The sequence below is a fragment of the Lycium barbarum genome, chromosome 10 (genome assembly GCF_019175385.1).
Source record: "Lycium barbarum isolate Lr01 chromosome 10, ASM1917538v2, whole genome shotgun sequence".
Lineage (NCBI taxonomy): Eukaryota > Viridiplantae > Streptophyta > Magnoliopsida > Solanales > Solanaceae > Lycium > Lycium barbarum.
Window position 1 is genome coordinate 120,307,915 of NC_083346.1, and position 25,331 is coordinate 120,333,245.

Here is a 25,331-nt window from a genome sequence, read left to right on the forward strand (position 1 = left end):
TTGTACGAGTTTAACTTCTACATACCGATATTAATACCGATATTAACTGTACATAATCAGTTGAATAGGTTAATTACTTGAAAAATAAGGCCAAACATAAAAATGCATTATATGGTTAGTGTATATAGGTTAATCCAAGTACATATTGTCACAAAGAATAGTGGATATATAAGAATATAACACTCTACATCCACTTAAAATCATGGATCTTGAATTTTTCTCGCAACCAGTTAAGCACAGTAGATTAATCTCTATGTTCATTGACCTTTTTTAACTAACAATTGCAAAATTATATTTTAGGTGGAGTAGTTGGAATCATTTTGGCTGCAACATTGATGAAAAAATGATAAGAGAAACTGGTAAGTAATTTTAAATACTACACAATGTGGTTTATTTTACCTTCTTTGTCTGCATCACTGTAATTTAGTCCCTGATGTAACAACAAGAATTTGTTTTTATTGACAGCTGATGCCATTGTTTCAACTGGTCTTGATAAGCTGGGATATAAGTATGTCAATATAGGTACGCCTTTGACTAAAGGTCGATTAATCTAATAGAACTTTCTATAACAATCATATTAAATAATAATATTTCACTATAACGATCAAGTTTTCTTTAGACCCGATTTTCATGTTATATTAATATATGTTCTTTACAATAACATTTTGCTATAGAAGCCAGAAAACATCCAGATAAACAACGCCTTTATAGAGAAGTTTGACTATACACAAATTTTAACTCTTTGCTTTAGATCTTCTATATTGTGATGTACACCAGCACCCCTCGACTTAGTTATCAACATTGCAGAAGCAGATAGCTTACTAAAATTATGTGTGACTTTTTAGATGATTGCTGGGCTGAACCTCAACGTGATGATCAGGTACTTTTTTCAACTGCGTTTAGCTCTAAATTCACCTTATTTTTTAGCTCTAAATTCACCTTATTTTATGTACTAAGCCTTACTAATTTTGATCTATTCATATGAAATCCAAATTCCAGGGAAATTTTGCAGCTAAAAATTCTACATTTCCTTCTGGAATGAAAGCTTTAGCTGATTATGTTCACAGTAAAGGTCTTAAACTAGGAATCTACTCAGATGCAGGGTAACTTGAACATGAATTCATTTAAAAAAAATATTCTTGATCATATAAGATATCATTTAAGATATTTGTTTTATTTTTATTCTGCAGGTATTATACTTGTAGCAGAAAAATGCCTGGTTCACTTGGTCATGAGGAACAAGATGCTAAAACATTCGCCTCATGGGTAAGAAAAAAAGTTTCATGATCAAGCCTGATAATTTTTAACTGTAAAACAATTCAAACCGTAGTTGTGAAAAACGACGTTTCATTCAGGGCATCGATTATTTGAAGTATGATAACTGCAACCACGATGGAACGAAGCCAACTGTGCGGTAAATATTTGGTTATTCTGTTGAACTGACGAAATCATGTGTGACAAATCGTCTTTCTATCGTGTGTGTGATTTTTTTTTATTTTTTTTTGGCTGTTGCAGATATCCTGTTATGACAAAAGCTCTAATGAATGCTGGAAGGCCTATCTTCTTTAGTCTTTGTGAATGGTGACAAAAACTTTTTTCCCTAATAAGGCCTACACTAGTGATACTTTCTTCTTGTTTCCCTCATTTTGACATTATTGTGATGACCCTCTGTGTACCTATTTATTGTAAATAGGGGTGATTTGCATCCGGCATTGTGGGGTGGCAATGTAGGTAACAGCTGGAGAAACACGATTGATATTCAGCCTACATGGGAAAGGTAATGCTTTTACCATTTAGCTATTACGTTTATTTTACTCATTGATAGTCATATGTTGAGGCGCGGCCATAAGGGTTTTGTGACTTAAAATTGATAGATTTCATGTATCATTGATCTTGAAAATTAGAAAATCATCTTCGTATTTTCTTTTTTTTGACAGCATGATTTCTAGAGCAGACCAGAATGAAGTTTATGCAGACTTTGCAAAGCCTGGCGGTTGGAACGGTTAGTATTAACATGATGCTTTTTAGTTTTTTCTAAAAACATGATGCACATTTTACTATTATGGATTAAATTTTAGCATTTGTTGATGAAATCTCAGTGAGTTTTCACATATGAAAAAAAAAGGTTATGTTCTGTTGAACCCATCGATTATATGTTGTGATCCTTACAATTGTTTCTGAACAGATCCTGATATGCTTGAAGTGGGAAATGGAGGGATGACAAAGGATGAATCCATTGTCCACTTTAGTCTCTGGGCGATTTCGAAGGTACATCAGTATCTTTCTGTAAATATTTCTGCTTCTGTTAGTGTTATTGTGCTCGTTGGGGGCAAAACGTACGATCCATTTTGATCTTCTTCCTGATTCTAGGCTCCCCTTATCATCGGTTGCGATGTGACAATTTTATCAAACGATACCATGGAAATACTCGCCAACAAGGAGGTCATTGCTGTCAACCAAGGTACTAAACCGCGTAATAAGTTACTCCTACCATTTGTACCTGGTTACCAACACTCATTTCATAGTTTTAAACAGATGAATTAGGTGTCCAGGCCAAAAAGGTTAGAATGCAAGGCGATCTCGAGGTAGAATCTCTATACGTATTAGTAGAATTTGTTTTCGCTGTCCATAATGCAGAAAAGGTGATTTTTTTCATGTTTGATTATGAACAGGTCTGGGCAGGCCCGTTATCAGGCGATAGAGTAGCTCTGGTACTTCTCAACCGAGGCTATCAGAAAATAGAAGTAACAGCTTTCTGGGAAGACATTGGCATCCCTCCTAACATTCTTGTTGAGGCAAGAGACCTTTGGGAGGTATGTACAATTTCCAGTTTATCACAAAGGCAGAACTTTTGTTATTTGAACAAGAACTAGTTTATAAGGCACATCAAATCAGACAAATTCCTTTTTAGAACTCTGTCAAATATAGTTAGACCTTCAAAACTTGCTATAAGTTAACACTCTCTTGTTAAACTTTTATTTATATTTGATGAAGCTATGTTACTCAGATACTTCAAATGTTGCCTCTACTTTGGACTCACCAATGTCCGAAGGGGTATATAACATGCATATAAAGTAGTCTATCATTCCTTTTTTTTTTTGTTTTTTTACAATCTGATATCCAAAGTCCTCTGACTTGACTAATTCAGATTTGCGCTAGATATGCCCGCTAAGCAGTCTATTGTTCTATCATATATAGAGCCTGTTTAGATGGGCTTATGCCTATAAGCTGTTTGCAGCTTATAAGCTAAAAAAAATAAGTTGGGATAGTCTAACTTATTTTTTTTGGCTTATAAGCTGTTTTCAGCTTATAAGCTGCTTTAGATAAGCTAAGTCAAATGGGCCCAATTATTTTTTTGAGCTTATTTTAAGCACAAAATGACTTTAAGCTGACCAGCCAAACACTCAAAAAAGTTGAAAACAGCTTATAAGCTAACTTATAAGCCAATCCAAACGGGCTCATAGTGAAGTTACAAAAAAAAACTTTACCACTACTCTCTCATTGACAATCTTATATTTGAGAACCTCTGGTTCGACTAATTTAGATTCGCACTTGGTATGCCCACTAAGTAGCCTATCATTCATCATATAGGGATCGGAAGTTACGGAACCACTATTTACTCACTTACCATGTCATATCATGCCCTTTGGCTCGGCTAATTTAAATTCATGCTAGATATGCCCACTAAGTAGTCTATCATTCATCATCTAGGGAAGTTGCAAGAAAATCTTTACCACTATTCACTCACTGACTATCTTATATTCGAAGTACTCTGGCTCGACTAATCCAGATTCCCGTTGGATATGCCCACAAAATAGTCATCATTCATCATGTAGGGAAGTTACAAAATATTCTTTACTACCATTACTCGCTTCATTGCTAGCTATTTACATACTATGGTATTCTTATGGCATATTTTTGTTTACAAATTAACATGGATTATGTAATTTTGAGATGCAGCGCAAGACATTGGAGACAAGATTTGTAGGTAATTTGACAGCAATGGTGAAGTCCCATGCATACAAGATGTATATATTGAAGCCTATTGCTGCCTGATGATCAGAGGGTGCTTAGCACTAGACTTCTCAATGTCTTCATCCAAATTTGTTATGTTTAATTACAAAGATAGATTATTTATTTATAGCATTAAATATATCATTAATAAGACGGGAATGCAAGGTTCAATAGAGACATGTGAATACAAGTTTCTTTTGAGTTTACATTTTAATTGACCTCAAGGTCCCATTATTTGGCAAATCATTAATAGTAATACTCTACAAGTTCTGCAATATAGAATTATTTATTTGATGAAATTTGAAGGTAATTTTCAATCCATCAACCTCCCATTTTAGGAATTCATGCTTTTACAATAGTAAATTGATTGGGAAATAATCATTTAATCATTCAAGAGGCTTTGTCTAAGAAATGATCATTTTATCATTCAAGAAACAAAAATTTTACTATGAGTGAGACACAACCGCAAAGTAAAAAATTTCTTCAAGAAAGAGTTATTTTACAATGGATTCAAGATTTAAACGCCCAACTCGACTTGTCTCTCCCTCGTGGTCCTCAGTCTTTCTTTTTCCCTTGAAAAACTCCATGACAGGCCAAAACCGAAGTCCCACTCATTAAAAGCAATATTTTTAGGCATAAAGACAGGAGTGCTCCAGAACATTAATTTTGTCAATCATTGTCTCCTTCAATGGATAACGTTAGTCGGCAGTCAACAACTCTTATATAACTGGTAGTGTTGGTTTTTTAACAAACAAACGTACGAAATAATACAGAAAAATATACTGCAATACAGTCAAGCTATGTTTAGCTTTGTATTTATAGAAAAAAAAAAATCACAAATTAACCTAGAATATCTCTGCAGAGTATATCTTTACTAACTAAGCTAGCCTAAAATATTTTTACAGAGTATATTTTTAAATAACTAATTATTAACAGTAAAATAAAATTATTTAAAAGCAGTAAAATAAAATTACTACAGTCCAAAAGCAAATACTCTGACAGGTAGACTAACACTGTAAGAAGCAAGAACCCATAATAAAAAATATAGTACTACGAGTCACCAATAATAATACTACTACTTAGCAGTAGAAAAATAGCATAGTGAAGTAGTGCAGCTTGTGGACCAATTAAAATGATGGGGATAAGTATAGGGACCAATTTCTAGTTGCATCATGGCTCTTTATATATTTGGTAATACTCTTAAGTATAACTTATTTTAGATCATAAGATTTAAAAAATATTTTAATTTAGAGCGAATTTCACTTTACCCCCTAACATTTAAGAGTTGGGAAAGGTTGTCCCCCTCACATATTGAATTGGAACGGTAACCCCTTCCAATATTTTCCGGTGAGAATCCTTTGTTTTTAAATAAAGATTTTTTTTATTTTTAGAATTATATACAAAAAATATATATAATTCTTATTATTGTCTCATTCATCTATTTTATTGACAATTTCACTTAATAATTTCCTCCAAAGCACATAAATTGAGGGATACGAGTACTTGTAAAGCTTTTCGAGGAACTCCATATCTTAGGCTATTAGAAAATAAAATGAGTTTAATGGTCTTAAATAAAATTCACTCTTTAATTTATTGTACATTAATTTAAGACCGTTAAACTCATTTTATTTTCTTAAACTTTGTGACTAATTAAATTCAGACTTAAATCAATCAAAATAAGGACCCCTTCGGACAAATAAATTTCCTCTCTCTTTTTTTTTTTTTTTTTTATAAATAATGATTGGTTATATATCGAAATAATTTTTAAATTCTATTGTAGATGAGTTCCAAGTTTGAAAAATAATTTTGACAAATTTTTCAAGTGAATTTTTTCTCACTCACAACTTCTTTATATTTTCAAATTAAATACATATCCAAATATAACTTTTAACTTTCCATTACCTATTTTCAACTTTTTCTAGTACAGTACTTATCACATTTGTTTATGTCCAAATACACGTGAAAATCCATCCAATCAGAGGTAGTACTTATTACGTGAGTAGTACAGTAACTTACTAAACTTCCAGAAAGTTAATCTTGTCAATCATTGTCCTCCTTCAACGGATAACGTTAATCAGTACTTCACATCACAGCTCCTATATATGACCAGTAATATACTAAAACACTAATATAAATCTAGTACTACTAAAGAGAGTCTCCAAGAATAGTAACTTACTTATAACAGTAGAAAATATAGTATAGTATAGTGAAGTTCAGTTTTGTGGACTAATGGAGATAAGAATAGGGACAAAGTTACTACTTGCATTATGGTTGCTGATATCCTTCGTGTGTGGTGGTTACTGCCACTGGCTGGAACAAAAGGAGAAAGAAAAGTCAGTTGAAACACGACGCAGTTTGCTCAGTAATGGACTTGGTTTGACTCCTCCAATGGGGTAAGTCAAAACTTCTCCAGTAATATCACTACTAATCAAGAACTTCCATTAGTAATTTTTTTTTTTTTTTATGTTTTACTCTTTGATTTTCATCTTTAACTGCGTGTCTTCATGTTGAGATAGTAGTATGATGATGTGGCATGTACTGCTTTCAGTTTGTTCAGAGGCGGATCTAAGATTTAAATTTGATGGATTTATATTGAATCTATTACACCTTTGAAGTTATGAGTTTAAAATTTTAGTACTTTTTTATCCGTGTCTAAAATGTTGGATTAGTTGAATTGAACCCATAGTGGGCGCAGTGGTACTCTGCATACACTTGCAGAAAATCCTAGATCTGTCTTGTGTTTATTCTTTATTGTGATGGATTTAGCTCTAATTGATTTGTGCAGATTAACTAGAATTATGTGTGCGTATTTGTACATATTATCACAAAAGAGTTGTGATACTACAAATATAAATAAAGATGCATACAAAGTTATTAGCCTGTTCAACCAAGTTTTTAAAATCTGCTTATTTTGAAAAATGGTTTTTGTTAAGTGTTTTTCTGAAAAGAGTACTTTTGAAGAGTAGCAGTATGTGTTTGGCTAATCAATTTGAAGAACACTTATGTCAATAATATAGCATCAATTGTGTTTAGCCAAGCTCTCAAAAAGTGCATGATACTCCGCACTCACTAATTTAAAATCATGGATCTTAACTTTTTGTTTGCAATCAGTTAAGCACGGTCTATTAATCTGTTTAGACTTCGGCAATTTTAACTAACAATAGCAAAATTTTGTTTCAGGTGGAGTAGTTGGAATCATTTTGCCTGCAACATTGATGAGAAAGTCATAAGAGAAACTGGTAAGTTTTAAATATACTGAACTAAGTATATTTTTTGTTGTCTGTTTTACTTAATCAGATTCATATGCAGCTATAATATTTAACTTTCTTTTGGTTGATAACAGCTGATGCCCTGGTTTCAACTGGTCTCAATAAGCTTGGATATAAGTATGTCAACATCGGTATGTTTGACTAAAGGTCTACATAGAATTTTTGGTTGAATCTCTTAACATACACGCGACTTTTAAATTTTTGTTTTAGATCTTCTATATGGTAGATCCACCTGCATTTGGTAGATCCACCTGCATTTGATTCTGCTGTTTGCAGCTATCTTTCCTTAGTTATCAGCATTACAGAAACTGACAGCTACTAAAACCATGTATATGAACACTTTTCTTTTTAGATGATTGCTGGGCTGAACCTCAACGCGATGATCAGGTACTTCTTATCTTAACTGAAAATTTTGTCCAGTTCTGCTTTACCTTATTTTAGGTAGTACTATATTCCTTACTAGTAATTCTATTTGCTAATGAAATCCAAATTCCAGGGAAATTTTGCAGCTAAAAATTCCACATTCCCTTCTGGAATGAAAGCTCTAGCTGACTATGTTCATAGTAAAGGTCTTAAGCTAGGAATCTACTCAGATGCAGGGTAACTTGAACTTGCACATGAAATTCATTTTGAAAAGATATCTTTGATCTCGAAATTCACCAATGAAGGTTTCTGCAGGTATTACACTTGCAGCAAGAAAATGCCTGGTTCACTCGGTCATGAGGAACAAGATGCGAAAACTTTTGCAGCATGGGTAAGTACAAGTATCCTGATCCATCTCAACAATTAACCATAAAACAATTCGAACATAGTTGTAAATAACGATTTTTTCATTCAGGGTATTGATTATTTGAAGTATGATAATTGCAACCACGATGGAACAAAGCCAACCGTGCGGTAAAGTTTTGTTTTCTGTTCAACTCAAGAAATCATCTGTTACAATTCCACTAGTTGTCTATCACACTTTTTTTTCTTGATGGGGATCCTTTCTTCTGTAGATACCCTGTAATGACAAGAGCTCTAATGAATGCTGGAAGGCCTATCTTCTTTAATCTTTGTGAATGGTGACAACTTCTTCCCTAATAAGCCCTTGTGTGGTTTCCTTCTCTAATTTTGACATTATTGTAATGACTCTATGTACCTATCTATTTCAAATAGGGGCGACATGCATCCGGCACTCTGGGGTGGCAAATTAGGTAACAGCTGGAGAACTACAAATGATATCACTGATACATGGGAAAGGTAATAGTTAAATAGGTCTTTAAATTGATAGATTTCATGAGAGTTGATCTTGACATCATCTTTCCTTCTTCGACAGCATGGTGTCTAGAGCAGACCAGAACGAAGTTTATGCAGACTATGCAAGGCCTGGTGGTTGGAATGGTTAGTATTTAGATGCTTCTTATTTCCTTAAAACTCGATATCGTTACTGTTGAAGAGTGTCATCATCTCCATAGAAAAACTTTGCTATTAGAGAGAGTAGACTTTTAATTACTTAATACTATTCTTTCTCAACAAGCCCTCTCACATGTGGGCCTGATTAATTTTCATAGGCCAAATATGTGGAAATATTCTTTTAGTTTTTTTTGGTGGCTATGAGATTTTATCATATGAGTTTTTCGCCTAGTTTGATATCATGTTAAAGTGCGTGACCATCTGACCTAAAAGTTTATAGCTATTAAAGAGAACACAATTTTAGTTAATTATATTATGTCTCCATACTTACAATTGTTGCTAAAACAGATCCTGACATGCTTGAGGTGGGAAATGGAGGGATGACAAAGGATGAATACATTGTCCACTTTAGTATTTGGGCTATTTCTAAGGTACATCAGTATCTTTCTGTAAATATTTCTGCTTCTTTTCGTGCTATCGTTCTCGTTGGGGACAGAATGTATGATCCATTTTGAGCTTCTTGCTAAGTCTAGGCTCCCCTTATCATCGGTTGTGATGTGAGAAGTATGACAAAGGATACTATGGAAATACTTACCAACAAAGAGGTCATTGCTGTTGACCAAGGTACTAAACTGCATAATATATTGACTGCAACTAGTCATTTGTACTACTATAATTTATAAGCGATTACCAAGATGAGAGGCATATCCTTTCTGTTGTTTTCAAAAGTATTAGCACTCATTCATTGCTTTGAGCAGATGAATTAGGCGTCCAGGGCAAAAAGGTTAGAATGGAAGGCGATCTTGAGGTAACAAAAATCTATACAAAGTAGAACTTTTTTTCCCTGCCCGTAATGCAGATTGCAGACGATAACCTTTCACTTTCTATTACGACCAGATCTGGGCAGGGCCTCTGTCAGGGTATAGAGTAGCTTTGGTGCTTCTCAACCGTGGTCCTCAGAGAAATGAAATAACAGCAAACTGGGATGACATTGGAATCCCTCCTAACAGTGTTGTAATGGCAAGAGACCTTTGGGAGGTATGTCTTATGTTACATTTCCTTATCTGTCTTTTGGTAGATTTCTGGAAGAATGAGCCCTAGGCCTTTGGTCTAGTAGTAAGAGCACAAAATTGATGTGCGGGTTAGGCGTGCATCAAGGCCCTCAGAGATTTCTCGGTTATCAAAAAGATTTCCTGGAAGAATGATTTCCAGTTAATCAGAAAGTTAAGGACTTCTGTTACTTCAACAAGAATTATCACACAAATCAATCAGACAAGTTCCTCTAAAACTTAATCAAGAATAAAACCTTCAGGACTTACTATAAATTGATGCTTTCTTGTTAAACTTTTATACTTGATCTACTATACAACGAAAAACTTTTTCTGCCTAGATTAGAAACTCACCAATGTCCAAAGGGTACATATGACATGGATATATATGTACTTCATAGTGATCCTTTAAAATGCACTAGAAAACATTATACCACTCGAACATACTCGTGAATGAGACATACCTCTAAAATACTAGCCAGATTCATAAAGAAGTCTACGTTATATTCAGATCAATAGTAGTCTATCATCCACCATTTTGGGAAGTTATTGGAGAATGAAATCCTTACCATCATTCACTTAGAGTCTGTTTGGATGGACTTATGCTTATAAGCTGCAAACACCTTATAAGCTAAAAAAAATAAGTTGGGTAGTCTAACTTATTTTTTTTGGCTTATAAGTTGTTTTAGATAAGTTAAGTCAAATGGGCCCAATTTTTGTTTTGAACTTATTTTAAGCACAAAATGACTTTAAGTTGGTCAGCCAAACACTCAAAAAAGCTGAAAACAACTTATAAGTCAATCCAAACGGGCTCTTATTGATTGTTAGTCCTTTTACTCATTATGAAAATAATTTTGCTTGCAGCACAAGACATTGGAGACAAAATTTGTAGGGAATTTGACAGCTACAGTGAACTCTCATGCATGCAAGATGTATGTATTGAAGCCTATTGCTTGAAGGATTCAGATAATGGTTGGCACCAGATTTCTCAGTGTCTTCCTCTCAATTTGTTATTAAGTACAAAAATGAACTTGTCATTTGTACAAAGAATCAAACATCATTAATAAGATGTTATGTATGAGTTTTCTCTACCTAATGCTTTCTGATTTTAGTTCTCAACTTCAGTTTCACATCCTCTTAATGGATATATTTGGTCCGTATTTTTCTCGAGTTTCACCTGTATTTCAGTAGATGATTCTGCAATCCATCTTGTGTAAAGTATTGTCATAAGCCATTGAATCAAGATTCAATGTGTTTGCAAATGCTAATACCATAAGATTAGTTTACAGGTGTTCAGACTGACTATTTTAGTTTTCTATTTTAAGAACTTTTAGATGTTGGGGTGGATGGATTGCAGTAGGGGAAAAAATAGAAGCAGAGAAAGGTTTTACGTGATGCTTATAAAATTTGTTGTGTAAGGTAAAGTTGCAACCATTAGAATTTATCATTATCGATGTGATTTTTCAAAGCAATGCACCTGTAACATACTTTGAAGCTAAGTTATCTCTTATTTCTTTGAGTTACATATCGAGCCAGACAGCAAATTCTTTTTAACAGCCATGAATATTCAAGGAGTGTAATTTTTTAATAACTGATAGATGAATTTAAAATAAGTAATGTTTGAATGTAAAAAATGGAAATAATGTCAATGAATTGCACAAAACCAGAATAAGAAAGAAAAAACAGAAGTAGTTTATGAATAGTTTGAGTTTGGTTGGCGCAGTTTAATCTGGTCATAAAGCTACTTCCATTGTTTTCAATTTGAGTGTTATTTTTCTTTTTAGTCCTGATGAAAAAGAATTGTCACTTTTCTTTCCACTATTCCATCTGTCATGCTTAAGACCAAAATATTCAAAAAACAATTTGGTATTGTTATACACATCTTTAGCTCAAGACCACAACATCTAAAAATCTCCCTTACTATTTAAACTTTGTGCTCAATCAAACTAAGACACAATGAAACGAGGAGTACATAAGAAGAGATACAAGAAAGGTCAAGATACGACAAGGTTCAGATAGATATATCAATCAACACTGCCTCAATCTCAAACTAGTTGAGTCGGCTATAGTTTAGACACCCTTGCATAATATTATAATTACCACAATTGATACATGATTTCACACAAGAAACCTACAATTACAAAGAATGATATGTATTTGGTTAGGGGAGATGGATCCTTCTCCAACAGAGCAGGTTCATTAGCAGCAACATTGAGACCAGCAGCAACTTACAGCATGTTGTCCTTAACTATCAATACAACAACTATGCCTCAGTCTCAAACAAGTTGAGGTCAACTATATGAATCCTCACTGACCATGTCGTTCTTAACTAGCGATAATAAGTGTAAATGTAAAGTTAGTACTCAGTGTTGCATCTTAGCAGGAATGTACATAGCTCTGCAAGGTACAAAAGCATGCAGTGCAGACATCTACAGATCTACAAAAGTCGCTCAAGTTCAGCAACATCATCGTTACTTTCCAATAATATTATACCGATATTCCATGCAATAACAATAAACTCATGAAACTTCTTGAAGTGCTAAATTCAGCTCCTGAGCAAATTTGGCGATTGATCCTCCTCTTCTGAACGAAAATAAGAGATGTAGAAATGGAGAAATGTTAGCAATATGAACTCTCCGCGGACACACAGATGGTCATTTAAGATGCTTTCAAATACCTAGACAGACCAGGCAGCCAACTCTTGACTTTTTCAAGCTCAATAAAGCAGAGATTGCAGCGCTCCATCCTTTGTTTGTCAATAAGCAATAAAACCGTTCAAACTAGAAATAAAAAGAACATTAAGTATAAGATAATATGTAATAATACCTTTGCTCTGCCTCAATATCAACACCAACCGATGTTGGCGTAGACAACGAAGTATAAATCAGTGAACCAAATACTTTAACAAGCTTGAGCAGCATATTCAATGATATATCTTGATGTCTAAAGGAAGTCCACCAAGAAACAAACATGTCAGTCATGGAAACTTTTGAACAATGTTAGCGAAGAAAAGGAAAACAAAGCTCCATTCCTACCTATCCAACTTGCTCTCAAGCAGCCCTGTGAGAAGTGGTAGAAGGCATGTGCAAATATCTAATGTGATAATGTCATTTTTCTCTGCCAAGAAGCTCACTAACTCAGCAAGCACCTGTATAAGCCGGCAAATGGAAACCCTACGGTGTTAAAAAGCTAAGTATCAAGATTAAAAATAGGGCACAAAAACAAAAAAGACTTACAGCATGATCTGCCATCTTCTCCATTACACTTACTGCCCCTTTAATATCATGTCTTCGCCAGTACTGGTAGACAACCTACAAAAGATCAAAACAATATCTGATTAAGCGAACTCTTAAAGAGCAATATAACATGGTACAGATCAACTGAATGAATTTCTCTCCCCTCCATCTGCATGTCTTATCGATTAGCAAGAAACCCTGCAAATGAGAAGGCTAAACATTCCAAGTAGGTCATCATCTCATGATAATGCATATCGGTTACAAGGGACTTAAACAAATAAATTAGTTGCAAGGGACTGAAAAAGCTTTGTAAATACACAAATCAGAGCATCAAATAACCACTAGCGAGTTTTCCAAATATGCTACCTGTAATTTAGACAGACGAGATTGCATCGAGCCAACAAATTGGTTGTGCTGTTCCATCAAGTCAGCAATCATATCCTCATCGGAAGCAGGAACCACCTCACTTACAGCTGAAACTGGGTCTTCTCTCTTTTCATGTACGATTTTTGAATTACGATGAGTTAAATTCTGTGTCAGGAAAGACAAATTATATTACTTTCACCAAATGACTTTTATCCTATGATATTCATGGATGAAACAATTAAATCATGAGCATTATGCGGAAAACATTTTTAGGCATTAACAATTCTATGTTCTAGCTATCATGTGTCCTAATGCATTGGCTATATAGCCATAGAAGTGCATGTCTATCTATGAAGTCTCCTCAACTACTAAAATACTGAATGATATGCAGTTCATGTCCAATATTCTAGTCTAATAATTAGGAAAAATTTCAGCAGTTGAGCTACCAACCAAAATGATGATAGAAATCAAACAAAGCCTAGGAAAAGGAAGCTCCGGTGATGAATTTAGTTACTATTTCTCTCAATAGCGGCGTGCTAGCTGCCCCACCGCCCTTATGATTCCTGTTTGAATGAATATGTCATCAGCTTTAACTTTTCGCTCTTTGAGTTCGACAAATTAGAAATCGGATTTCTGATTGAAAGCTAGATTGGTTATTTTGCAGCCTCGTTTATTTTTGTGACTTTATCACTGAGAACCTTCAGGTTTTATGTTGAGTCAAGAATAATACCAAGCCTGGTAGATGTTTGACTCAGCTTGAATTAAGTGTACCCCTAACTGTCAACTGAAACCCCATACCCCCCTGTTCCTGCACTATCCTTTTCCATGTTTGTAAAGGAGCTAATTTAACTTGAAAAAAAATCCATAACTTGCTAAAAGTCTGTGGAAGTAAATCACACATTGAAAATACTGAAATGCTTCCATATTATTTATATAATCATCACCAAGATTAGCAATAAACGGTTACTATTATTAAAGGGGAAAATCTCAACATGAAAAAACATTTGGACTAAAAATAAAGAAGAAACTCAGATTTGACTCGTACCATATTGGTGGGAACCACATCTGGAGCAGGTACCACCCCAACAATGCAGGAAGAAAGATCGTCACTATTAAGAACTTTGTCTCTCTTTTCCCAGTTTGCAACAGTAGATCGTGCCCTTCCTAATTTTCCAAATTCAATGCAGTGAGACGACCGTAATTTAGAAGTACACCAATAGCAGTAAAGAGATTTTTACCTCTTTGTTGACCTCGCATGGAATATGGTTTCCTATTAAGAATATTTCCACGGGCTTCATCTGGAACAAAGGATAAGTTTTAACAATGTAGTTAGTTCATATTATTCTAAAGAACAGGAAAGAGAAGATACAGTTAATGGTAAACACAGAACTATGAAAACAGCTTTTAAGAAATTGTACTGAGTAGAAGAAAGTGATAATTTATGGGGGGAAATTACAGAAATGAATAAAGCAAAGGATATAAATAAGTTATTCCCTACCACAGCAATTACGGTGATGGTCAGCTGAACCAGTGAGCAAATATGAAACCCAAACAAAGAACCGTCTTTTATTGAAATGATTGGCAAAGAACATAATTAATTTAGTACTTTCTCAAAACTTAAGTATAAAAGTACGAATAAAATCAAGACAACAAAAATATTACATGAAAAGCAAGACACACACACATCACATACATCAGTAGATATATCCATACATAACCACAAGTTAAAGATTAAAAGTTTCCTCTACGTCCATTATACCATTCCTTCAGTTCCATAAGCAAATGAAACTTACTGGTACACTATCACTTCAAATACCACTGAGACTAAAATGGGAGGAGAAACACCAGGCTTTTCTTTTTATAAATAAAATATAGCATCCAGTAAGAAGTATATCTATGCAACTTAGTACTTCCCACAAAAGAATGGTGCTAAACTTCTAGATCTAAATAGAGGACACATACATAATTGATACCGAATGGTATACTATACCTAACATCTAAAAAGAATCCACAGCGCACGAAAACATAGCAAGGTTAAGACAATATAAAGAAATAGAAAGGATGCAAGTGAATACGCACAATCTTCAATTTGGTGTCTGGAAAGTGACTCAGGTGCTGTATTTATTTCAAGTTTTGTGGAAACTAAATTCTTGTCATCATTCACATTTCTATCAGTTGCAGCAGTTCCAAATGTTGAGCAATTAACAGAAGGAAAAATGTTCCTATCTCCAGCACTACTACTTTCAAAAGCTTTAGGTACTTCAACTTCAGACTGTGGTGCAGCAGTTGACCTCCCAAGGTCTTCGTTGGGAGTAGAAGACTTCCAATCAGATACTTTTGGTTGCAATCTTTGTGGCATTTCCCTTCCTACAACTCCTCCTTTCCTGCATTCAGATGCCAGCTCCATTCTTTCATTATTTCTTGGGACAAGAACAGGTACTATCTCTGACTTATTGACAACAGAAGCATTTTCTGTTGACTGGGTTTTTGCTGAATTCCTCTTTACACCAGTTGTATTATGAACTGCTTTTGAGCTGATTGGAGGTGCTTTTGGACCAGTACTGAGATTTATTTTTTGTGTGCTTCCAGGAGTATCTGTAATAGCTTCATTCAGAAGATAAATGAGAAAATCAAAAAATATTCTGGCAGCCAAACTTAGATAAAAGAAGATGATCAAAGGCTAGGAGCTAGAAAATAAGTAGTAAACTGGGATTTAGAGAACCAGAGTAAAAACTTAAAATAAGGTGCCAAGCTAATAATGTTAAGGGCTTAAGGCAAGGCAAAGATATAAAAAGGGAAGAGTAGCATACTAGTAAGAGTAGCAGAATCCCTCTGAAGATCCATGTTGTGTGACAAAGAAAGTCTTCTAAAAGACTTAGACTCTTTCACAGCATCAGAATTTTGTGAAGTTAACAGTCTCCCAGAACTTGCATCTGTAGCATCCTCAGCCGGAGTGGATAGATTCACTCTCAAATTGGATTTCACTACGGAGTGACCATTTAATCGTGCAGTACTATCCATTGTGTATGGTTCAAGACACTGCAAGAGACAAGCATGATAAAGTGAGACATATCTCAGAGGAAGCAGAACATCAAATACAACTTCAATGGGAAAAGGTGACAATTACCGAAATATCGACAACCCACACGCCAACACAACTTCGATTATATGAACATCCAAGAAGTTTTCCTTCATGAATACTAAGATCGGACAATGTAGACCATCCAACATCTACTGTATCATGATATCTAATTGGTTCCCACGAGAAAACCTACAAAGAAGGACTACTTACTTTAGGAGATGGACAAAGTGCCACAATATATTAAACAACTATTTCTCAACGAACAGCAAATAAATGTCTACCTTCAAATTCTCATGTAAACCACAAAGAAGGGTTCTTCCATCAGTATTAAAGGCCATGCAACGCACTCCTGTTGTCTACATTTTGAGATAAAAACAGGTTTTTTAATATCTGACAATTCGTACAGTTGCCAATATACATGAGAAACACTCAGCAGTTGTACTGTAATGAGAAAAGGGAGATCGAAGAAAAGAACTAAACGAAGATGACTACAACAAACCTCAGGTCCAGCAGAACCTATGAGTTCAAAAGTTTCAAGGTCCCAGAATTTAACTGTTTTGTCAGCAGAACCTGGTAAGGCAAAAACCAAGAACAAATAGTTAGGCATCTGAAGGTTTTGGCGATAAGAGACAATACAGCCCAACTCTTAAGGTGACCCTCTTTATAATTAATTGAGCCCTTTCTTCGATGCTCACACCCACCGACCCCACTCTGCCCTGGATTCGGTTGGGTTATCAGCACTACTAGCCAGCAACTGAAGATGGAGGCTTCAATAAGTTATCCCCTTATAGTTTCTCAAAACATAAATATAGTGTTCTCCTGTTTTGGTTCCCCCTCCCTCTTTCTCACCTTATTGCATTGCAAGGTGGCTAGTCGGTTGTGGAGAGAGGCCCTAAAGTTGTTTAGGACGCAATGGGTGATGCCGGGCACAGCGAAAGAGGCTATGCATAGTTGGAATCAATGAAGAGGGTAGAGAAGATCAAGGGCATGGAGTGTCACCCCTTTAGCAAGCATGTGGGTCATTTGGAAAGAGAGAAATAGAAGGGCATTTGAAGGGGTGGAGCAAGATTTTGTAAAGTTGCAAAGTCGTGTGTTATTTCTAGTTTCCTTTTGGTGTACTTATGAGGTCCCTATTTGTATAGAGGATTGGATCTCTTTTGTTGAGAATCATATTTTGGCGTAGATTCTCTTCTTTTGGTATAAGGCTAGTATACTGGGACACCCCATTTGTTAATAAAATACTTACCTTATCAAAAAAATTAATCACGAAAAAGAAAACTAAAACTTAATTTCCAATAACTCAACACAAAAACAGAGATGTCACTTTTAAAATGGGTCCCTGGCATATCTTCTCGAGAAACACAGCAGGAAACCTCAAAGCTCACTTAAAACTAATTACTAGTTTCCATACTGGGAAAAGGACGCGGATACTACGATTTCGTTTATTTTGGTTAGAGAAGGAAAACTCAACTATGAGGAAACAAGAGACTATTGTCTCATGGGACATGCGACAATTATATGAAAAACTTTTTGCAAGGTATCAACTCCCACCACAATGAGACAATGTACTTCTATTTACATTTTATTTAAGCACTTACATAAAAAAAAAAAAAAAAAAAAAAATCTTATATAAGTAGACCAAGTAGTTCTATAGATAATGCCCCAAGCTGGAAATCACAGATCTGATTGGAGGGAAAAGCGGTTATACTGGAGATATTAAATATTGAAAGAACAGAAAATATGAAAAAGATTGATACTGATCACGGCAGATAAAGTTATTTGGAACGTTTTGTTTTGTAGATAAAGTTACTTGGAATGTGAAGAATCAGTACGCAAAACTTATCAAATATGATCATAAGTCCAGATAAATGAGAATATTCTTCTCAATTGTCATTTTCTTGATCCAAAATGTTTGGTTATCTTTACTAAGAATATCACCATGAGAAAGTTTTAGGTTGCCACAAGATTCAAATTCTACATGGACCATAAAATACATCAGCAAACTCATTTCAAGAATACAACAAAAGTTACAGGAAGAATTACAACACAACAAGAAATATGACCTTCGCTGAAGAACAATGTAGCACTATGTCAAAGCTGTATCTAACCTGTTGCCAGTAAAAACTCATGAGGATGAAAGTCTATGCACTGAATTTTTCCTTCATGAGATTTGAGATCATGTAAAAGCTTTCCTGCAGTCAAATCCCATATCTGCCACAAAACTGAATCTATTATCAGGATAATTAGACTTATTTTTTTTATGAAGTAAGAATATTATTAACAATAAGGGCATTAACTATCCCGTATACAAGAAGTATACGAAAAAGTAGAAAATCCTACAAGAATACATGATTTTCTACGAAAGTCGCCCAATCATCTATACAACAAGTAACCTCATGGGTGCACCAAAAAGAAATAAAGGAAAAGAGGCTATTTCTCAAGTGTACGATATCTTTCTCTATTCCATCAAAAGCTCTCTTGTTCCTCTCACTCCATATGGTCCACATCAATGCTAAAGGGGCAACTTCACATGCCCTGCATCTCCTCCTCCGCCTTCTACGAGCCCAGCTAAACATGGTTTCTTTCACAGTTCTCAGCATTACCCACTCGAAACCAAACCATCTCATCAACTTCCCCCATAGTGAAGATGCTACACGGCAATGTAAAAGTAGGTGATCTACGTCTTCCCCTGATTCTTTGCACGTGAAACACCAACTAACACAAGTAATCTTCTTCTTCCTTAAGTTCTCCGCTGTCAAGAGCTTACAGGCTGATACAGCTACTTGATATCAAGCAAACAAATAATATCCTAGAAAGAGGGACGTTGAGAAAAGAAACTACTTAAAAGATTAGCTTTACATCACTGTCACTTTATGTGACGACACAATTGATTATAATGATAGTGGTTTTCATCATTGTCATAAAAATGTGTTAAGTGCCAAGATTAAAATATCCGTCCTTCCACCATCTCGTGACCATGTTTAAGCTAGCAATGGACTAATCTATAACAAAGTAGATCTGAAACAAAGTAGCTTCGGTAAGATGCAGAAAGTTTAAGGTTATCAACCTAAGTGAATGTTTCATTAAGTTGGTGTATGTCAATAATCATCTGTGCTTTTTTCTTTTCTTTTTTGAGCAATGTGGTTTAGACATCATCCCAAATATTAGCAAGTCCAGTCTGATATGGCTCACCCAACCATAAGAAGGCACTTCAATGTGTTAGGTCCCAAATATATTACTGAACGAGGAAAAAAATAAAAGGAAAAAGTCCGACCTTTACGCTACCGTCTTCTCCACCAGATACAACCCAGCGGCCATCTGGCGTGAACCTGATGGCATTGACACCTCTATTGTGACCTTTGTATGTGTGAATGCACCCTTTGCGTCTAATATCCCATATCTTTAGATTTGTGTCCAGAGACCCAGATGCAAAGAACTCACCAAAGGGATGGAAGTCCAATGATATACAATTGGATCTATGTCCCGTGAGAGTCCGAACAACTGAGATAGATAAACCGAAAAAGGGAGAATTTATAAATTTCACAATAAACAAACAATGATTTTTCATCACAAAGAGTAAAGTTATAACAAGCCTACTCTTGGCCTCTTCTAGATCCCAAAGCTTGATAGTACCACTTGCTGCTCCTGCAGCTACCAGAACTTCTGAAGAATCAAAGCTAACTGAATCAATTCCGCTTGAATGACCTGACAAACTCTACACAAGAATACAGATACAAGACCATCAGTAAAAACAAAGGATATTGCCGCTAAAATTGCATCTCTGCAAACAGAGAAAATGATAACTTTAAGGTTAGGCCCAAACAACAGCCTTGATCAGGGAGAATGTTCCATTGTGGGCTTGTGGCCATCCCAAAAAGGACTAAAACATAACAGGTTTTGCTGCTTCGAAGTATAAATTAAACTTAGTGACTAGGTATTCACCCTTTGTGCTCATATACCTTCACTTTTGGTTATCGGCAAAACACACTTTGATCTCAATTTACATATATAAATAAAAAGGAAATGATAGTATAGCGAAAAGACAAGCAAGGAGAAAATACTAACCAATATGGCATCGGGCTTGCCAATGGACCAGAGATTAACCTTGTGATCTTCTCCCCCGGTTACAAGAACCCTGGATGATTTTCTCCCAATCTTTAAGCAGTTCACGCTTAAAGAATGTGCTACAAATTCCTCTATAACAAAGCATTGTCAAGGTCTCCAAAATATAACTCAAGTTCTCTAATCTACTGTTCATTTCTCTCCCCCTTTTTGCCAGGAAAAAAAAATCATTAAGAACCTAGTCAAAACTATTAGTCTCCAACTATATCAATTGTCTATATCCATCCGCTCAAAGTTTAACATCCTCCTTATTGCAAATTGATTTAGATTTTTCAATTTTCGTAAAGAAATTGTTTCCTCTATGACCAATTGCAACCCAAATAACAAAATTAAGCAAATAAACTGACAATTTAAGTCCAAACCAACAACAACAACGACAAAACACCCAATGTATTAGCTTGTTTCCGATAGACCCCGGCTCAAAGAGAGAAGCAAATAAGTACTTACCCTATATAGAGCCTTGCAAAAGAAACACTTACAAAGTTAGCAAATTATCAAATCCAACATTAACTCTAAAGTCTCAACATATACAGGATAATCCCACCAGGTTGGGTCTGGGGAAGGTAGAGTGTACGTAGACCTTACCCCTACCTTCACAAGGTATGGAGGCTATTTCCGATAGATCCTCAGCTCAAGTGACACATAACAAGGCAGTTGTAAAAAAAGGCATAGCAAAAAAGACAGCAAATATTAGAGAAAACACAATATAGCATTCAGAGCAAAATACAGCGATAACCAAAGCACAAGAAATAACAGCTAGTAGCAGAAATCTAAGGACAAGAAACTACGAGAATAATAAAATTAACAAATTAACAAAATTAAGCAAATAAACTGACAAGTTACAGCCAAATAACAAAATTAAGCAAATAAACTGACAATTTACAACCAAATAACAAAATTAATCAAATAAACTGACAGTAAACAACCAAATTGCAAAACTAATCAAATAAGCTGACAATATATAATCAAGTAACAAAATTAAGCAAATAAGCTGACAATATATAATCAAGTAACAAAATTAAGCAAATAAACTGACAATTTACAACCAAATAACAAAATTAATCAAATAAACTGACAGTAAACAACCAAATTGCAAAACTAATCAAATAAGCTGACAATATATAATCAAGTAACAAAATTAAGCAAATAAACTGACAATTTACAACCAAATAACAAAATTAATCAAATAAACTGACAGTAAACAACCAAATTGCAAAACTAATCAAATAAACTGACAATATATAATCAAGTAACAAAATTAAGCAAATAACCAAATAACAAAATTAATCAAATAAACTGACAATTTCAAAACCAAAAAAAAAAAAAAAGGATACGTAGCTTATAAGCACGTTTGGTTGTTGTCATCGAGAAATTCCAAAATCAGGCATCAATAAAACCCTAATTATGCTATAAATCACTTATTAATTCGCATCACATTACACAAAATCAATAAACCCTTTGTTTTCCAATCCTTCCTGTTAAGAATTAAAGTCAGTTTAGTTCTAAGTAAAATGCATTACACAAAATACATTACAATGCATATGATTCCAAAAATTATTGGACTTATAATGCATATAGGCTGTGAATTTGGGGATTAAAAAGGAAAAAAATATGAAGTATAGTTAACAATAATGGCTTTGGCTTCTTTTTAACTTAATTTAAATGGGGTAAAAAAAATAAAAAAAGAAAAGTAAACATGATTTTGGGATGGTTGTTGTTTATTATAAAGACAAATTTTAAAACAACGGCGAAATGCAGAAGTAAAAAGAAGGTAAGGAAGAAGGAGAAATGGCGTTTTCAAAATTAGGACTAAATGACAAAAATGGTCCTTTTTGTGTTTGAGGGTAGATAATTCATAATACTAGTATGTACGTACAATTTTTAAATTTGTCACAAGTTTACAGTGAATACTTAGTAGGCGTTTGGCTATGAAAATCAAATATTTCTCGTTTTATTTGGAATTTTGAAGTTACAGATGAAGATAGAGTTGTGTTTAGTTATATTTTTTTTGCAAAAAGTATTTGGTTGTTTGAATGTATTGAAAGAGAAAAAAGTGAATATAAGGTTTTAGGTACAATAGGAATTTTCACGGTCAAACGTTGATTTTCAAATAAAGTGAAATAATTTTTTAAAAAAAAAGTGAAAAATTCTCATAGCCAAACGGGTCCTTAATAATATATATATTTTAAATGGTGAATTGATTAAATGACTCTCTATGAAATATAATAGATCGTCTTTGTGTTATTTCAGAATCGTCCATGTATATAGAGGGTCATATACCTTTATTCATTTTGTAAAGACTCATTTTAACTAATTTTCTCTAGGAGAAAAAAGGGAGATTTAATACACAAAAGGTTATACTAGATACCAAAACGAAATGAGAAAATAGTAGAAATTGAATCTCAAAAAGATGCACCAGACTATGGAAATAAATCAAAATTAACTAAAAGCATAATAATTGTACCTCTAAATGTGAGTTTTTGCTAATTTTTTTATGACAAGGAAACCTGTAGCCACTATCTTTTGGGTGCGCACAGGGTAAATTCGACTCCCGTGCAGTAGCCCGCATAATTTCTGCTAATTTCCTTTTTTACTACTATCCTCGTTAAATCTGACGGATAGAGTTCGCTAATATTTGAAGAAGAATAAAAATGATAATCTTTGACAAACTTAAAAGTACCAAAATTGTTGTGTGGGATTCTTTGAACCTACAATCACCAAACATAAGAGTCCACTTTTGTCATTTTCTCTCAAAATCGAAGCAATGGGGAGTTCTGCTAATCTTATCCGTTAATCACTAATCTAGCACTCATCCAACGGCTGAGATCTGACGCATTTGTTTCTATTTATAATCTTTTAATTTAATGTTATAGTGACTTTTTCTCGTCACTTTTGAAAAGGTGGCGGTCCTATGTAATCATTTTTTTTACTTTCTAGAAAGAAAAAGTTGAAGTTTAATCATATATTTAGTTTAATTCTTCTGCTTTATATCTCAAAATTGAAAAGGAAGTTTTGTGTAATTATTTCTTTTTTCCTTTTCTAGAAAGAAAAAGGTAAGGTGTAATTAATAGCTTGATAAATATCTTTGAACTAGGTGTTTAAAATAGAGAGTTCGAATAAGTAAAGGTGTTTACTTAGAAAACTCGTGCAGTTAAAGGGCTTGGGATGACAAAACGGAACAAGTAGATGTCTGTTGGGCTATTAAATCTATACTTAACTCATATGATTTTTCTGAATTTTAGGTTTGAATTCGGAGTATGAAAATATTTTGATAAGGGGCATTTTTTCTTTTCATGGTTCTTATAAATATAAATTCAAATTTGTTGGGACCTCAATACAAATGCTAAACACCGTGTAAAAAACAAAAGAAAAATTGACATGATCTCTTTGTTTCAAATTAAACTTTGTGATTCATGAACCGTTTGAAGTTAGAGAAGGAAACAAAGGAATATAGAATGTGTCAAAGTAATATAGAGGGAAAACAAATCAAATGGAGTCTTGGGAATCTTTTGAAAACTAGCTTTTTAAATGTAGTGCTCTATAATTGTTAATTATTTAATAGTAGTGCAAATGTCTAAAGCAGTATGTATTGATGTCTTTTAGATTATTGTAATTACGAGAAGATTATTAGATGTAATGAACAATTATTTGTATAAAAAGAAAAAGAAAAAAATATCATAGTCAATTCATTAAATTTGATATTGAGTGTTACAAATGAATGGAAAAAAATATGATAAAGATGTGTTTTTTTTTACACATAAAGATGTGAGATCACACATGTGAAATATTACCTTCCTCCATCCTTCAAATTTAGAGATAGTATACTAATTAATTCTTTGTTGAGTTTCGAACTAACAAGTGGTTTAAAATATATTGATAAAATGGTAAGCTTTCCTCATATCATTAGTTATATTAAAAAATAACAAGCACCTTTCTATATTTCTATATTGATTGAATTCTTGGTCATCTCTACAATCAACCATTGAGCTAATGATTTGATTGATGTTTAACAAAGAATCTTAATCAACTCACTAAACAAAGTCATAAATAAAAAGAAAGTCATTTTCACACAACTTGTGACATTTAAGAATAGACAAGAAAAAGATTTAAGTAGAAGTGAAATGAAAATATGAGCTATACTTGAGATATTATAAATGCGTTTGTCAGTGAATTTTTTTTTTTTTTCAAAAAATGGAACAAGAAACGGAAGAAGAAATAATTAAGTTGGTGTTTGTTTCAAGTTTGTTTAGGGAATACATTTTTTGTCATCCGGAACTATTGTACATATATTTATACACAAATAAAGTATGGCTAAATTGATTCAACTAATGTCAAGTATGGCTAAATTGATTCAACTAATGTCAAGTATGGCTAAATTGATTCAACTAATGTCAATTAAAAAAATAGAAGAGGAATGAAGAAACAAGAAAACACGAAAGAAAATAACCATGAAAAAATAAGTTCGAAAGTATTTGAATATAGAGTTTAAATGGAAAAATGCAGCAAAAGTAAAAGTTTATTGGGTGGTGCTGCTGTTTATTTTAAGAAAAAACATAAGTTAGACGAGTACAGTGTTAGGAATTTTTTTCCCCACCAGTATTAGGATCAACTCTCATATAGTTTTCACTTTTAGTTCTTTGATTATTGATAGATTTTAATTTTGAGTGTGACTGTAGTCATTTAAAATTTTATTGGATTTTAATCAGTATATTAATTTGGACTATATTAAATTTAAGAAAGTAGTTCAAATAATGTTGCTAATATGGTTGGATTAATCATCTAATCTTAAAGATATTGG

The 25,331-nt window shown here is 33.8% G+C and overlaps 3 protein-coding genes across 4 annotated transcripts; 2 read left to right on the forward strand and 1 right to left on the reverse strand.

The window, feature by feature from the left end:
* The first annotated feature begins 587 nt into the window (after window positions 1-587).
* LOC132614072 (alpha-galactosidase 1-like) lies at window positions 588-4,228 on the forward strand. Its single transcript, XM_060328431.1, has 12 exons — window positions 588-880; window positions 1,000-1,103; window positions 1,191-1,266; window positions 1,356-1,414; window positions 1,516-1,581; window positions 1,694-1,777; window positions 1,938-2,002; window positions 2,186-2,268; window positions 2,371-2,461; window positions 2,536-2,585; window positions 2,673-2,813; window positions 3,961-4,228. Exons 1-12 carry the CDS (start codon window positions 830-832, stop codon window positions 4,054-4,056), a joined length of 966 nt encoding a protein of 321 aa, XP_060184414.1. The 5' UTR covers window positions 588-829; the 3' UTR covers window positions 4,057-4,228.
* Window positions 4,229-6,058: 1,830 nt separating this feature from the next.
* LOC132614071 (alpha-galactosidase 1-like) lies at window positions 6,059-10,846 on the forward strand. Its single transcript, XM_060328430.1, has 15 exons — window positions 6,059-6,407; window positions 7,195-7,253; window positions 7,358-7,414; window positions 7,636-7,670; window positions 7,780-7,883; window positions 7,962-8,037; window positions 8,122-8,180; window positions 8,282-8,347; window positions 8,442-8,525; window positions 8,602-8,666; window positions 9,027-9,109; window positions 9,212-9,302; window positions 9,437-9,486; window positions 9,576-9,716; window positions 10,592-10,846. Exons 1-15 carry the CDS (start codon window positions 6,244-6,246, stop codon window positions 10,682-10,684), a joined length of 1,227 nt encoding a protein of 408 aa, XP_060184413.1. The 5' UTR covers window positions 6,059-6,243; the 3' UTR covers window positions 10,685-10,846.
* An 881-nt stretch (window positions 10,847-11,727) lies between these two features.
* On the reverse strand, window positions 11,728-22,325 carry LOC132613553 (katanin p80 WD40 repeat-containing subunit B1 homolog KTN80.4-like). 2 transcript variants are annotated; one of them, XM_060327621.1, is made up of 18 exons: window positions 21,868-22,325; window positions 20,477-20,607; window positions 20,009-20,126; window positions 19,686-19,912; window positions 18,520-18,622; window positions 16,911-16,981; window positions 16,693-16,767; window positions 16,457-16,600; window positions 16,140-16,368; window positions 15,409-15,924; window positions 14,568-14,627; window positions 14,375-14,493; window positions 13,330-13,494; window positions 12,964-13,038; window positions 12,763-12,875; window positions 12,554-12,670; window positions 12,405-12,473; window positions 11,728-12,310 (listed from the first exon to the last, which is right to left on the reverse strand). In XM_060327621.1, the coding sequence occupies exons 1-18, from the start codon at window positions 21,896-21,898 to the stop codon at window positions 12,247-12,249; spliced, it is 2,427 nt and encodes an 808-aa protein (XP_060183604.1). In that variant the 5' UTR covers window positions 21,899-22,325; the 3' UTR covers window positions 11,728-12,246. The 2 variants fall into 2 exon arrangements, with proteins under 2 accessions (XP_060183604.1, XP_060183603.1); XM_060327620.1 differs by having other exon boundaries at window positions 15,409-15,933; window positions 21,868-22,324.
* Between the last annotated feature and the right edge of the window lie 3,006 nt (window positions 22,326-25,331).